General features: G+C 46.1%; 1 protein-coding gene across 1 annotated transcript; it reads right to left on the bottom strand.

Annotated features, from left to right (window-relative positions):
* Positions 1–2,159: 2,159 nt before the first annotated feature.
* Positions 2,160–4,174, bottom strand: LOC138645516 (E3 ubiquitin/ISG15 ligase TRIM25-like). Its single transcript, XM_069734905.1, has one exon. It carries the CDS (start codon positions 4,162–4,164, stop codon positions 2,608–2,610), a length of 1,557 nt encoding a protein of 518 aa, XP_069591006.1. The 5' UTR covers positions 4,165–4,174; the 3' UTR covers positions 2,160–2,607.
* Between the last annotated feature and the right edge of the window lie 10,112 nt (positions 4,175–14,286).

Here is a 14,286-nt window from a genome sequence, read left to right as displayed (position 1 = left end):
TCTCCAAGGTAAACAAACCAATCCAATAGGAACAATACATAGTAACATAGTTAGTAAGGCCGAAAAAAGACATTTGTCCATCCAGTTCAGCCTATATTCCATCATAATAAATCCCCAGATCTACGTCCTTCTACAGAACCTAATAATTGTATGATACAATATTGTTCTGCTCCAGGAAGACATCCAGGCCTCTCTTGAACCCCTCGACTGAGTTCGCCATCACCACCTCCTCAGGCAAGCAATTCCAGATTCTCACTGCCTAACAGTAAAGAATCCTCTTCTATGTTGGTGGAAAAACCTTCTCTCCTCCAGACGCAAAGAATGCCCCCTTGTGCCCGTCACCTTCCTTGGTATAAACAGATCCTCAGCGAGATATTTGTATTGTCCCCTTATATACTTATACATGGTTATTAGATCGCCCCTCAGTCGTCTTTTTTCTAGACTAAATAATCCTAATTTCGCTAATCTATCTGGGTATTGTAGTTCTCCCATCCCCTTTATTAATTTTGTTGCCCTCCTTTGTACTCTCTCTAGTTCCATTATATCCTTCCTGAGCACCGGTGCCCAAAACTGGACACAGTACTCCATGTGCGGTCTAACTAGGGATTTGTACAGAGGCAGTATAATGCTCTCATCATGTGTATCCAGACCTCTTTTAATGCACCCCATGATCCTGTTTGCCTTGGCAGCTGCTGCCTGGCACTGGCTGCTCCAGGTAAGTTTATCATTAACTAGGATCCCCAAGTCCTTCTCCCTGTCAGATTTACCCAGTGGTTTCCCGTTCAGTGTGTAATGGTGATATTGATTCCTTCTTCCCATGTGTATAACCTTACATTTATCATTGTTAAACCTCATCTGCCACCTTTCAGCCCAAGTTTCCAACTTATCCAGATCCATCTGTAGCAGAATACTATCTTCTCTTGTATTAACTGCTTTACATAGATTTGTATCATCTGCAAATATCGATATTTTACTGTGTAAACCTTCTACCAGATCATTAATGAATATGTTGAAGAGAACAGGTCCCAATACTGACCCCTGCGGTACCCCACTGGTCACAGCGACCCAGTTAGAGACTATACCATTTATAACCACCCTCTGCTTTCTATCACTAAGCCAGTTACTAACCCATTTACACACATTTTCCCCCAGACCAAGCATTCTCATTTTGTGTACCAACCTCTTGTGTGGCACGGTATCAAACGCTTTGGAAAAATCGAGATATACCACGTCCAATGACTCACCGTGGTCCAGTCTATAGCTTACCTCTTCATAAAAACTGATTAGATTGGTTTGACAGGAGCGATTTCTCATAAACCCATGCTGATATGGAGTTAAACAGTTATTCTCATTGAGATAATCCAGAATAACATCCCTCAGAAACCCTTCAAATATTTTACCAACAATAGAGGTTAGACTTACTGGCCTATAATTTCCAGGTTCACTTTTAGAGCCCTTTTTGAATATTGGCACCACATTTGCTATGCGCCAGTCCTGCGGAACAGACCCTGTCGCTATAGAGTCACTAAAAATAAGAAATAATGGTTTATCTATTACATTACTTAGTTCTCTTAGTACTCGTGGGTGTATGCCATCCGGACCCGGAGATTTATCTATTTTAATCTTATTTAGCCGGTTTCGCACCTCTTCTTGGGTTAAGGTACCGTCACACATAGCGACGCTGCAGCGATACCGACAACGATCCGGATCGCTGCAGCGTCGCTGTTTGGTCGCTGGAGAGCTGTCACACAGACAGCTCTCCAGCGACCAACGATCCCGAGGTCCCCGGTAACCAGGGTAAACATCGGGTAACTAAGCGCAGGGCCGCGCTTAGTAACCCGATGTTTACCCTGGTTACCATCCTAAAAAGTAAAAAAACAAACGCTACATACTTACCTACAGCCATCTGTCCTCGGCGCTCTGCTTCTCTGGTCTGGCTGTGAGCGCCGGGCAGCCAGAAAGCAGAGCGGTGACGTCACCGCTCTGCTTTCCGGCTGACCGACGCTCACAGCCAGAGCAGGAGGAGAGCAGAGCACAGCGCTGGAGGACAGACGGCTGTAGGTAAGTATGTAGTGTTTGTTTTTTTACTTTTAGGATGGTAACCAGGGTAAACATCGGGTTACTAAGCGCGGCCCTGCGCTTAGTTACCCGATGTTTACCCTGGTTACCAGCAAAGACATCGCTGAATCGGTGTCACACACGCCGATTCAGCGATGTCTACGGGGAGTCCAGCGACGAAATAAAGTTCTGGACTTTCTTCCCCGACCAGCGACAGCACAGCAGGGGCCTGATCGCTGCTGCCTGTCACACTGGACGATATCGCTAGCGAGGACGCTGCAACGTCACGGATCGCTAGCGATATCGTCTAGTGTGACAGTACCTTTAGATTGGTGACCCTTAATATAGGGTTTTCATTGTTTCTTGGGATTTCACCTAGCATTTCATTTTCCACCGTGAATACCGTGGAGAAGAAGGTGTTTAATCCTCCCATAAATCCCACCATATACATTGTATTATTAGAGGGTCCTGCTGATAACTCACTATATACAGATGTGTCCATGTGACAAGGAATAATGGAATTATAATGTGACGAGGACGACATCGGCCTCAGCTTCTTATTATAACAGAGGCTCCATGATTCACATAAAAGACAACATGGAGGGGTTCAGTGAAGGAGACGGTGAAGGTGTGTAAGTGTCTGATGGGGTCACACAGCTCATAGAAGGACAGACGCCCGACCTCATAGTCTAAGAAAACCCCAAGTGTCGGACATGTTGGCTTTACACTGAGGGCTAATACCTCTGATTTGTGCCATACTTTATATTCTCCATTATGCATATCCAAACACCAAGATTTATCATTATATCCAATACAAGACTGTTTTCCATGCCTAGCCATACTGCGATAGGACAATCCGAAGGCACAGTCTCCTATCTGGTCCCACTCTACCTCCCAGTAATGTCGTCCTGAGGAGAGGACACATCTGCTTAACACCTGGGAGTAATTCACAAATCTTCCTGGTGATTCTTTGTTCTCTTCTTCTGATGCTGTTGCGGTCTTCAGATCCTCTGATATCTTCACCCTTCTATGAGCAGTGTCCACATCCATCAATATGTCTGGGACATGGACCCCGAGCTCTGATGTTACATTGGTGACAATATCCCTCATAGATCGGTGTAAGGTCAGTGACATCAGAACCTCATCCAGATCCTCCTCAGAACTGACCTGTCCACCATCTCCCCCGGTGTCATCAGCTCCATGACTACACACTGTAATGTCATGTTCTTGTAAGAGTCTTATTGGGTCGGTGACACGACACATCTCCTCCACGTGAAGCATCTTCCTGGACAGCTCGTCCTCCTGTATTTCCAGCTTCTTGATCAGATCAGATATCTGGGACACAATCTTCTCCTCCTGTCTGGAGACCTCGCTCAGTGCTTTCTTTTCTGCCATTTGCACTTGCTCCTTGATATCCATAAATATCTTACTGATGTTCTTCTTCTTATCGCTGGCTTTCTCCTGGATCTTTCCTTTATGATCCTGCAGATTCTGGACTCTTGTCTGAATATCTGCTTTTTGTGGATTTAGTTCATCCAGATATTTCCTCAGTTCCTTTTTCTTCTTCTCAAAAGCCTCATCTAGAAGTTCCACCAGGTGTCCCCGGTGTTCACCAACCAAACAAGATGCACATAGACAAGCTGAGTCCTGCGGGCAGTAATACTCCAGAATCTTCTTGTGGTGGGAACATTTTTTGTTGCCAAAAGATCTTGTGGGATCTATTAACATATGATCTAATGTCTTGTTGTGGACAATCAGGTGGTCGTTACAGAAAGTATTCTCACACTGCAGACAGGATTTCACAGCCGGTACAGGAGACTTTGTACAGTAAGCACAGAAGATTCTGGTCTCCTCCATATCAGTCTGAGTAGATGAGAAACGCTCCACTATGTTCCTCAGCTTTCGGTTCTTCTCCAGGGCCGGACGCTCCGGATATTCTGCTCTGCAGTCAGGACAGGAATACCCTCCAGCCCCCTCCTGTGCATCCAGCACACTCACAATACACGAGCGGCAGAAGTTGTGTCCACATCTCAGGGATACGGGGTCTGTATAGAGGCTCAGGCAGATGGAGCAGTTCAGCTCGGCCCTCAGCTCCGCAGACGCCATTGTAGTGAGAATGAGAGAGAGTGAACTGAAAGTGAAAGTTTCCTCCCAGTAGGAAGGGCAGAGAGTCTGTGCAGGATAATTAACCCGTTAACAGTTTCCTCAAGTACCGGAGCCACTGACACACGTAGACACATTGAAATCAATGCATCTGTGCAGATGTCATTGATTTTTTTACGGACCGTGTCTCCGTGTGTCAAACACGGAGACATGTCAGTGTTCGTGGGAGCGCACAGATTAAAGCGCATTAAAGTCAATGGGTCCGTGTAAAACACGTACCGCACACGGACGTTGTCCGTGTGCCATGCAGGAGACAGCGCTACAGTAAGCGCTGTCCCCCCCACATGGTGCTGAAGCCGCCATTCATATCTTCTCTGCAGCAGCGTTTGCTGTAGAGAAGATATGAATAATCCTTTTTTTTTTTGTTTCTCGTGTTTAACATAAAGATCCATGTCCCTAACCCCCTCCCACCCCCTGTGCGCCTGCCCGCTGTTCTTAAAATACCCACCTCCCTCGCAGTGTCCTGTCCTGGCCGCAGCTTCTCCTGTATGCGGTCACGTGGGGCCGCCGATTACAGAAATGAATATGCGGCTCCACGTGGAGCCGCATATTCATGACTGTAATCGGCGACCCCAACGTGACTGCTCATACAGTAGCAGGTGCGGCCAGGACAGGAAGCAGCGCCAGCGAGGGAGCTGGGTGAGTATTTTAATAACAGCGGGCGGGCGCACAGGGGGTGGGGACATGGATCTTTATGTTAAACACGAGAAACAAAAAAAAAGGAATTTTTCATATCTTCTTTCCTGCTGGAGAGAAGATATGATTGGCGGCTTCAGCACCACGTGGGGGGGGACAGCGCTTATCTCTAGCGCTGTCTCCTGCACGCTCCGTGTGGTACCCAGGCGGCACACGGCTGCCGCACGTGTGCCGCACGTGTGCCACACGGATGGCCTACGTGAGCTCACGGACACACGGACACCTCCGGTACCGATTTTTCCGGTACCGGAATTATCTGGACGTGTGGGACAGGCCTTAGGAAGAAAGCACTTAGGGTATGTGCACATGTTGCAGATTTGACTGTGAAATTTTCTGTGCAGATTCTGCATCTCTTGGCAGAAAACGCAGGTAAAAATCCGTGCGGATTTGATGCGTTTTTGGTGTTTTTTTAATGCAGATTTTCATGTGTTTTTTATGCGGATTTGTATGCATCTTTTAAAAGCTAAATAAAATCTATTATTTAACAACAACAAAAAGAATTGTGATGTCATTTCTTGTCCAACTTCTTTATTTACATACTCCATTGAAGAATAAAGTTTACACACATAGATAGATATTAGATAGATCTATCTATCGATATATCTGTCTATCTATCCATTATCTATAGATATATCTATAGATAGATGGATAAATAGATAATACCAAGCCTGATGTTTAGTAATAAACATAATAAAATGGTACATACAGAGTTAAATAAGAATATACACACACACAAAATCTGCATTAGGCCAGGGTCACACTTGCAAGAAACTCACACGAGTCTCGCACCTCAATACCCGGCACTGCTGCCGGCACTCAGGTCCAGAGCGTTGAGCTGCATAGAAATACATGCAGCCACACATTCTGGTCCCGAGTGCCGGCGGCAGTGCCAGGTATTGAGGTGCGAGACTCGTGCGAGTTTCTTGCAAGTGTGACCCTGGCCTTAAGCGCAATATCTGTTTAATTTAAAAAATAAAATTGAAAAAAATGGCGTGAGGTCCCGCGCAATTTTCTGCGCCAGAGAGGGAAAGACAGAGACTAGAGGCCGATGTTTATAGCCTGGGAAGGGGTTAATACCCATTGAGCATCCCAGGCTATGAATATCAGCCCGCAGCTGTCTGCGTAGCCTTTACTGGCTATTAAAATAGGGGGACCCCAAAAAGAAAATGATGTGGGGTCCCCCTATAAATTATAGCCAGATATGCTATGCAGACAGCTGCGGGCTGATATTCATATAGCCTAGAGAGGGGCCATGGATATTGCCCTTCCCGGCTACAAATACCAGCTCCCAGCCGCCCCAGAAATGGCGCATCTGTAAGATTCCGGCACTTAGCCTTTCTTTTCCCACTGCCCTGTAGCGGTGGCATATGGGGTAATAAGGGGTTAATGTCACCCTTGATTGTAGGGTGACATTAAGCCAGTTAGTAATGGAGAGGGGTCAATAAGACACCTATCCATTACTAATCCTATAGTAGTGAAAGAGTTAAAGACAGTCAGAAAAAAGTATTTTAATATTTTTAATTTCACCACACTTACAACCACGCCTAATTCCCCAGAGCCATCGATCACCTGCAAAGAAAAACAAAAAAACAACAACAGTATACTCCCTGGTCCGATGCAGTCCATTTAATAACGAGTGTCCCACGACGATCTCCAATAAAGAGCTGTCACATCAGGAGATGTGACAGCTCTATAGGTCTCCAGTGACACACTGACAGGAGACAATGGCTCTTGCAGTGTTATCACTGAGGGATCAATGGCCTCTCACTTTACGGCACTGCTGCGTGAGAATTTTCCCATACAGCGGTGCAGTGAGTGACAGTTTGAACTATACTGTACTCACAGCGGTGGAGGGATACAGTGCGGAAGGATACCTTCCATCATTGCATCCTGGAGCCCCTGGAGAGCAGTTGCATCTGCCAATGTGACAGCTCTCCACGGAGATCGTCGTGGGACACTCGTTATTAAATGGATTACATCGGATCAGGGAGAATACTGTTGGTTTATTATTTTTAATTTTTTTACGGGTTATCGAAGGCTTTGGGGATTAGCTGTATGGTGAGTATGTACTGTATGTTGTATCTATGCACTGCAGACCCCCGCACACAGCCCCACACAGCCCCACACGCACACACACAGTCTCTGCCCACACACACAGTCTTCCCCCACACTTTGCCAGCACACTCAAACCCCCACCCCCCCCCACCCCCCCCACCCCGATCTTCAGAATTTCTCGCAGGCACATCTGCAGATCTTTTGTAAACCTACGGTTTTGCTGCGGAATGGCCTGAAGTAAAATGGGTGCAGAAACGCTGCAGATCCGCAAAAAGAATTGACATGTTGCGGGGAAAAAAAGCTGCGATTCCGCACTTTTTTTTCTGCAAACTCTGTGGGTAGCATTCTTTAACAAGCATCGTAGATGAGATTTCAAGATATCCCATGCCCACTATGCACGCGCAGATGCCTGCGGCTCACCTGTGGAGACGGACATGTGGTGCGTCTCTCCAGACTGCAGCATGTCTATTTATTTAGTGGAGACGTGAGCCTCCGCAAGATAAATTTCACCCGTACAATGTATTGAACGTTGTGATGCCGCACGGTTCAGTGAACACATGAGGATTCATCAACGTTCTATAGCCGGCTGCGTACATGTGCTGCGTCCAAAGCGCTGCCGATTACTGATCGTCTGCACAAACCCTTACTGATCAGCCTTGAGGATCTGGTGTGGGGTTAGGAGTTGTAGTGACTCCACCTGATCATATTAGGCCTCAATCACACATTAGTAGCTTTCAGCATTTTATCAGTATTTCTGTGCCAAATCCAGGAGCGTCTCCAAAACACAGAACAGGAGTAAATATTTCAATTATAGTTTTTCCCCTGTATGGTCCAAGTTTTCACTTTACATATCTCTCTAATATAATCTTTTTGCATTGTTAACTGTGTGATGTCATTGAACTTTGACACTGAGTCATCTGATCTGTTGGTGCTCATTTTTTGTAACCTAGCGTCCTTTCAAAGCTATATATGCTTGTGATGCCTGTATATACTGTGTGGTATCTCCTGATGAAGGGGGCATGAGACCCCTGAAATGCATTGAATTAAACCACTGTGAATCGACTACATTCTCCTGAAATTTATCCCAGCGGCAGCGCAGAATTTTAACTACGAATTTCCCATTGAATACAGTACTTTCTCTGGTCGGTGAGGACCTGTGGATCTGCAGCAGCCGCGACCTTTATGCTCTAAATCTCATCCTTAACCAGGTGAGCAAATTTGGTGAATATTCTCTCCTGTGTAACGTGGATAAGACCCTATTGCGCTCTTTGACTCCCCAATTTTTTTTGCAAAAACTAACTGTCGGCTCAGAGAAAATGCTGCGCATCAGTTCCCAGGGATTTGTACTAGCGTCTTCAGACGCGAGAACACTTGGACTAAGCCCTGACCGCCGCCGGCACTTCCGGATCAGTGAAACGCCAGCAGCGTAATCAGGTCATGTGATCACGCTGCTGACGTCACTCGCCGGCTCTTCAGAGGACAGAGGCGAAGACACAGGGCACAGCGTTACGGTTGGTGATAAGTGCTCCAGATGGGGTAATGGAGCTGAAGACACCGAAGATTAATGGTGGAAATTTAAGGACATGCTCTGGGGGGATGCAATGGATGGTTGGGGTCAGGGACCCTATATGGAGTCAGTGCAAGGGAATGTGTGAGAAAACAGAAGGGTCGGGGGATGGCTGCAGACACATGGGTAGGGAGCAAGGGGAGTAAATTTAGGACTGTGTGAGAGGAGCAAGGCCAGGGGGCTGGATGGGTGGGGATTTATTCTGTGGGGGCATTTATTCTGTGAGGAGGATATATTCTGTGGGAGGAAGATTTAGTGTAACAGGGGAGAGATTTGAGCATACAAGTTTGGGGAGCGAGGGAGGGACAGGTGTAGACACAATATGGAAAACGGGAAAGATTTGAAACCACAGTATGAGGGGCAAGTAGGGAGATGGGGGGCATGTATGAGAAAACAGTTTGGGGGATGAGTGCATTCACAGCAGGGCCGGACTGGCCATTGGGCATTTCTGGCAAATGCCAGAAGGGCCTGTCTGGTCGTCGGCTGCCTTGTCTGCTACATTGTTAACAGAATCAGTGTTCTCAGGACACCCATACTGTTAACAGTTGTGATGGAGCACAAGGTTACTGACTCCATCACTTACCCCAGCAGGCTACGGGTATCATTTGAAATATTGGTCTTGTAGTATATCTTTCTTTCCTCCATCCAGGGTAATATTAGTAATATATCCCATCTGGTTCTTGGGAACGGGGACACCATGGGCCTGTTTGGTTTCAAATGCCAGGGCTGAATTTCAGCCCCAGTCTGTACCTGATTCACAGTATGGTGATTGGGAGAGATAGGTGCAGACACAGTATGGGGAGTGGGGGATTAGTTCAGACACAGAAGGGGTGATGGCTGCAGACATAGTATGGGGAGTCAGAGGGATTTATGAGGTGACAGTATGGTTAACGGGGGGATGTGAGAGAAGACAGCATAAGAAGGCAAGGGAAAATGTATGAGGAGGCAAGGGGTAATGTATGAGGAGACTATTAAGGGGAATAATGTGAGGACACAGTATGGGGGAGTGTGAGTGGGCACAGAATAAAGACTGAGTAGTGAGGCGGGTAGCATGGGGGAAAGGGCTCATACTCACCTGCAAGAAACTCAGATGAGTCTCGCACATCAATACCCGACTCTGCACCCGGCACTCAGATCAGAGCGTGCGGCCGGATAGGAATACATGCAGCCGCATGCATGCTCCTCTCCTGAGTGCCAGGTGCAGTGGCGGGTATTGACATGCGAGACTCATCCGAGTTTCTCGCATGTGAGTATGAGCCCAAAAGTGCAAGGTCACAGCCATGGAGGGGGAGTGTGGTGAGGGGCCACGGTATAGAGGCTGGGCCCTATAGAGGGACACAGTGAAGAGGAACCCCAATATAGAAAGGAGAGGGAAGTGTGGCGGGCATGTACCATAAGAGTGACAGTGTGGGGGTCATATTTTGTGCAGAGACTGTAGTGAGGGGCAATTATTTATTCAGAGGCTCTGCATATGTCAGATATTATTATTCGGGAGCATTATAATGACACTGCTATCTTTAAGGGTGTCGTTTGGGGATGTGCTTTACAAGACCGGAGAAGATGGAGGTCTGGGGAGACAACCTATGGAGTCATCATGGCGTCTGGACAAAATAAAGATAAAACGAAAGAGACAGTGTCTCTAAAAAGGTCCCTGGATGTACGGTAAATGTTTTTTGTGATAATAATTCTTATATTTTTATTTGTTAGGAACATTAAAGGGGTTGTCCAGATTTGTGATGAGTCTGCAGTCATTCTATGTGACTGCAGACTTCTGAATTCTCACAGTGCTCACTGCACACTGTCAGGATTCTTTTGTGCCGGCGATTTCCATACATGCGGTCACGTGCTGACAAGACATGCATAGCCTTACTTAATGAAAATGCCAGACAAGTCTAGTTGGAATGTGGCTCGAAGTATTGAAATCACATACGTGTGCTGACATGACCGTCCACTTTTATCATCGGCAAGGGAGAATCCTAAAAGTGTGCAGTGCGTCCGTTGTAAGGATTCAGAAGCCTGCAGGCACTTAGTGTGACTGCAGACTTTCATCTCAAACCTCTTATTTATAACACAAGCCTTATAGCCAATCCTAACAGCGTGTAATATACTCACTGTCAGGATTCAGCTCTGCTCGCTGGTTCCAGCCACTTCACTCATATGCGATTTTCATGGTTATGGTCATGTGACAGCGAGCTTCTCTTTCCGCTTCTTTCAGTTTTCCACTGGACATTGAGAGAATTAGGGAGAGCAGCTAGTCGGCATGTGACTGTAAGTTAAGGCGGCACGGTGGCTCAGTGGTTAGCAGTGCAGCCTTGCAGCTCGGGGTTCAAATCCCACCAAGGACAACCTCTGCAAGGAGTTTGTATGTTCTCCCCATGTTTGTGTTGGCTTAATCCGGGTTTTCCGGGTTCGTCCCACACTCCAAAGACATACTGATAGGGAATGTATATTGTGAGCCCCATTGGGGACAGCGATGTCTGTGAAGCGCTGCGGAATAAGATAGAACTATATAAGCAAAGCATAATAAATAAATAAAGTGTGCAAATCGCCTATGTGCTTGGGGAGGGGGCTCCAAATGGAATTCTTGACCCGGGTGCCAAAAAACCTAAGTGCCCCTGGGGAGAGCGAGTGCCCACACCGCGGGAACGGCGCCAGAACGGGAGGAAGTATAAGCTTTATTTTATTAGGGCCAAGCGAGGGGGATGACTAGGAGTTCTCCAAGTAGTGGACAACTTCTTTAAGGTAAAAGCGGAACCTGCTTGTCATTGCCAGGAGCGTTGCCCGCACTTAGGAGGCTGAAACCTCCCTTTATCCTCAGATATTCCGGTCTCCCCCCTGTAAAGAGAGAGAAAGCTCTGAAATTCTGTGCAGCAATTTCTCCTGAAGTCGATCTGTGACTCTCGGAGCTAATTTTTGGCTGGAATAGATTGTGGATGCCATGTCGAGATTTCAGTGCCACCAATGTGCCAAAACAGCAGAAAAAAAAAATACAAATGATGGCAAACTATCCCCCCTTACGGGATTTATCTTTACGGTATTGTGACCTTTTTGAGCATACAGGAGCATCCCAAAAGTTTATAACATTGTGATCCAAAAATGACAAATTTTTCCACTAAAATTATTCTTTATGCCCAAAATGTTTATTTTTCCCAAAGAGTAATAAGAGAACATGGACCCCACAAAATGCAAAACAAATGATCCCAAACGTAGCAATACCCCATATGTGGTGGAAAACTATTGTTTGGACACACGGCCGGGATGGGAGGGAAGAAACACTATTTGGCTTCTGAAGTACAGATTTTTATGGGAAATTTTGCAGGTGCCATATCCAGAACCCTATAGGTGCCAAAACAGTAGAAAACCCCTAATGTGACCCAATTTAGGAAACTACACCCCTTAGGGAATTCATCAATGGGTGTAATGAGATAATTCACTGATTTCGGTACCATCAGGCTGTGTGAAAAGGAAAAATTACATAAGTAGATATAGATAAAAATGTTTCACCTTTACCCCGTAAATTACGTTACTTCTCCCAAGTATAGCAGCGCCCTATATTGGGTCATACACTTCTGTTTGGTCACACGGGGCCCAGAAGAGAAGGAGCAACATTTGGCTTGTGGGGCGCAGAGTTTCCTGGTGTAAGATCTGGGTGCCCCCTAAGCTGCCAAATTCCCCAAAAGTGGCCGATATTTCCAAATTACACTCGAGGAAATCATCTAGGAGCAACATTTGGCGTTTTGGGCACAGTTTCCTGGTTGTAGAATCTGCTGAGTGTTGGGATATTTATATAATAGGATATTTACATTGACCGACATAAGGGAAACCTAAGAAAAGAGTACAAAGCAAGAGAAAAGGAAATATGAGAGGGTGGTGGAAGATGGGAAGTAGGAAGATGCCTAAATAGCTTGGCGTGCTACCTTTATATCATCCACACGGTCAGACCTAGTCCATACATTGACCATCCCTGTTACACCTCCACATAAAGGTACCATCAGGTCAGTCTCTTGCGTTCTCCAGAAATATGCTTTTGGCTGCTGATGTGGACTCTCTCTGAAGGTGATGCTCTTAGGTCCAGAATAGATAAGAGGGTCAAGGGTCAAAGGTGATTGCAGTGGTCTTCATCTTCCTGCAGATGGTGTCCTTGTATACAGCCAAAAGGTCATTGTGTGAAAAGGCCCCGAGGACAGGTTCAAATTCCATTAAGGCTGGAGTCATGATGTCCATCAAGAACAATGGTTTATAATCCAAACACCACAGGGGTTATGTAACTTTCAAGAGGACAAACAAGATGTCCATCTCACATGTAGATATCTATTGTATTAACAGGACAAAGGACCATGTACCACAAGACACAATGGCCTTCCTGCTTCCACATCTTTTCCAATCCCCTTTAGGCTATGTGCACACATTCAGGTTTTTTCCCATTTTTTTCGCGATAGAAACGCATTAGAAAACACCTACATATGCATCCTATCATTTAGAATGCATTCTGCAATTTTTGTGCACATGATGCGTTTTTTCCCGCAAAAAACCGCATTGCAGTAAAAAAAGCAGCATGTTCATTAATTTTGCGGATTTTCTGCGTTTTTCCTGCTATTCTATGCATTTGGAAAAAACGCAAGAAAAAAACGCATAAAAAACGCATCAAAACCGCAAAAAAGAAAAAAACGCGAAAAAAACGCATGCGGATTTCTGGCAGAAATGTCAGGTTTTTGTCAGGAAAATTTCTGCCAGAAATCCTGAGGTGTGCACATACCCTTATAGTTCACGTGATGTAGGACTTAGGTGTTAGGCCTCTTTCACACATCCGTTTTTTAGAATCAGTCACAATCTGTCAAAGTGTTGAAAAGACGGATCCTGTGCCGATTGTAAAAAACTGATGCACTGGATGCGTTTTTTTGATGGATCCATTGAAGCATCTCCAGCCGGAATTTAATGAAACAGAATTAAGGTACCGTCACATTAAGCGACGCTGCAGCGATACAGACAACGATGCCGATCGCTGCAGCGTCGCTGTTAGGTCGCTAGGAGACGTCAACCACGGCAACAGCAGAACGATGCAGGAGCGATCCAGTGACGTAACGGCGACTCACTTATCGTTCTCGCTGGTTGTTCGCTCCATGGAAAAACATTGCAGGCATCGTTGCTTTTGCTGTCAAACAGGACGAATCACGCCGACCTGACGACCAAATAAAGTTCTGGACTTTCAGCTCCGACCAGCGATGTCACAGCGGGATCCAGATCGCTGCTGCGTGTTAAACACAACGAGATCGTTATCCAGGATGCTGCAACGTCACGGATCGTTGTCGTTCTCGTTGGAAAGTTGCTTAATGTGACGGTACCTTTAGAGAGAGAGAGAGAATTTTCTCCCTGAATGGAAAAACGGGTTAAATTAAAGGAATAGAAATTCTTCCGGCCATGCTATGTTGCAAAAAACGGTATCCGTCACTGGATTCCGTCTTCTGACGGACAGCGACGGATCCTGCACCCATAGGCTTCCACTATAGCCAACGACGGACGGCGCAGAATCCGTCGTTGGCCGATTTTTCGCCATACACAAAAAACATTCCAAGGTCCATTGTCGCCTACCGACGGACAACGACTTTACGACGAATCTGTCAAACGCGGATGAAACGGAAGGCCATCCATCACAATCCATCGCTAATACAAGTCTATGGAGAAAAAAAACAGCTCCAGCGGTAATGTTTGCTGGATCCGTTTTTTTTCTAAAAACGACGGATTGTGAC

This window comes from Ranitomeya imitator, chromosome 7 (genome assembly GCF_032444005.1).
Source record: "Ranitomeya imitator isolate aRanImi1 chromosome 7, aRanImi1.pri, whole genome shotgun sequence".
Lineage (NCBI taxonomy): Eukaryota > Metazoa > Chordata > Amphibia > Anura > Dendrobatidae > Ranitomeya > Ranitomeya imitator.
This window is presented reverse-complemented; position numbering and strand designations above follow the sequence as displayed.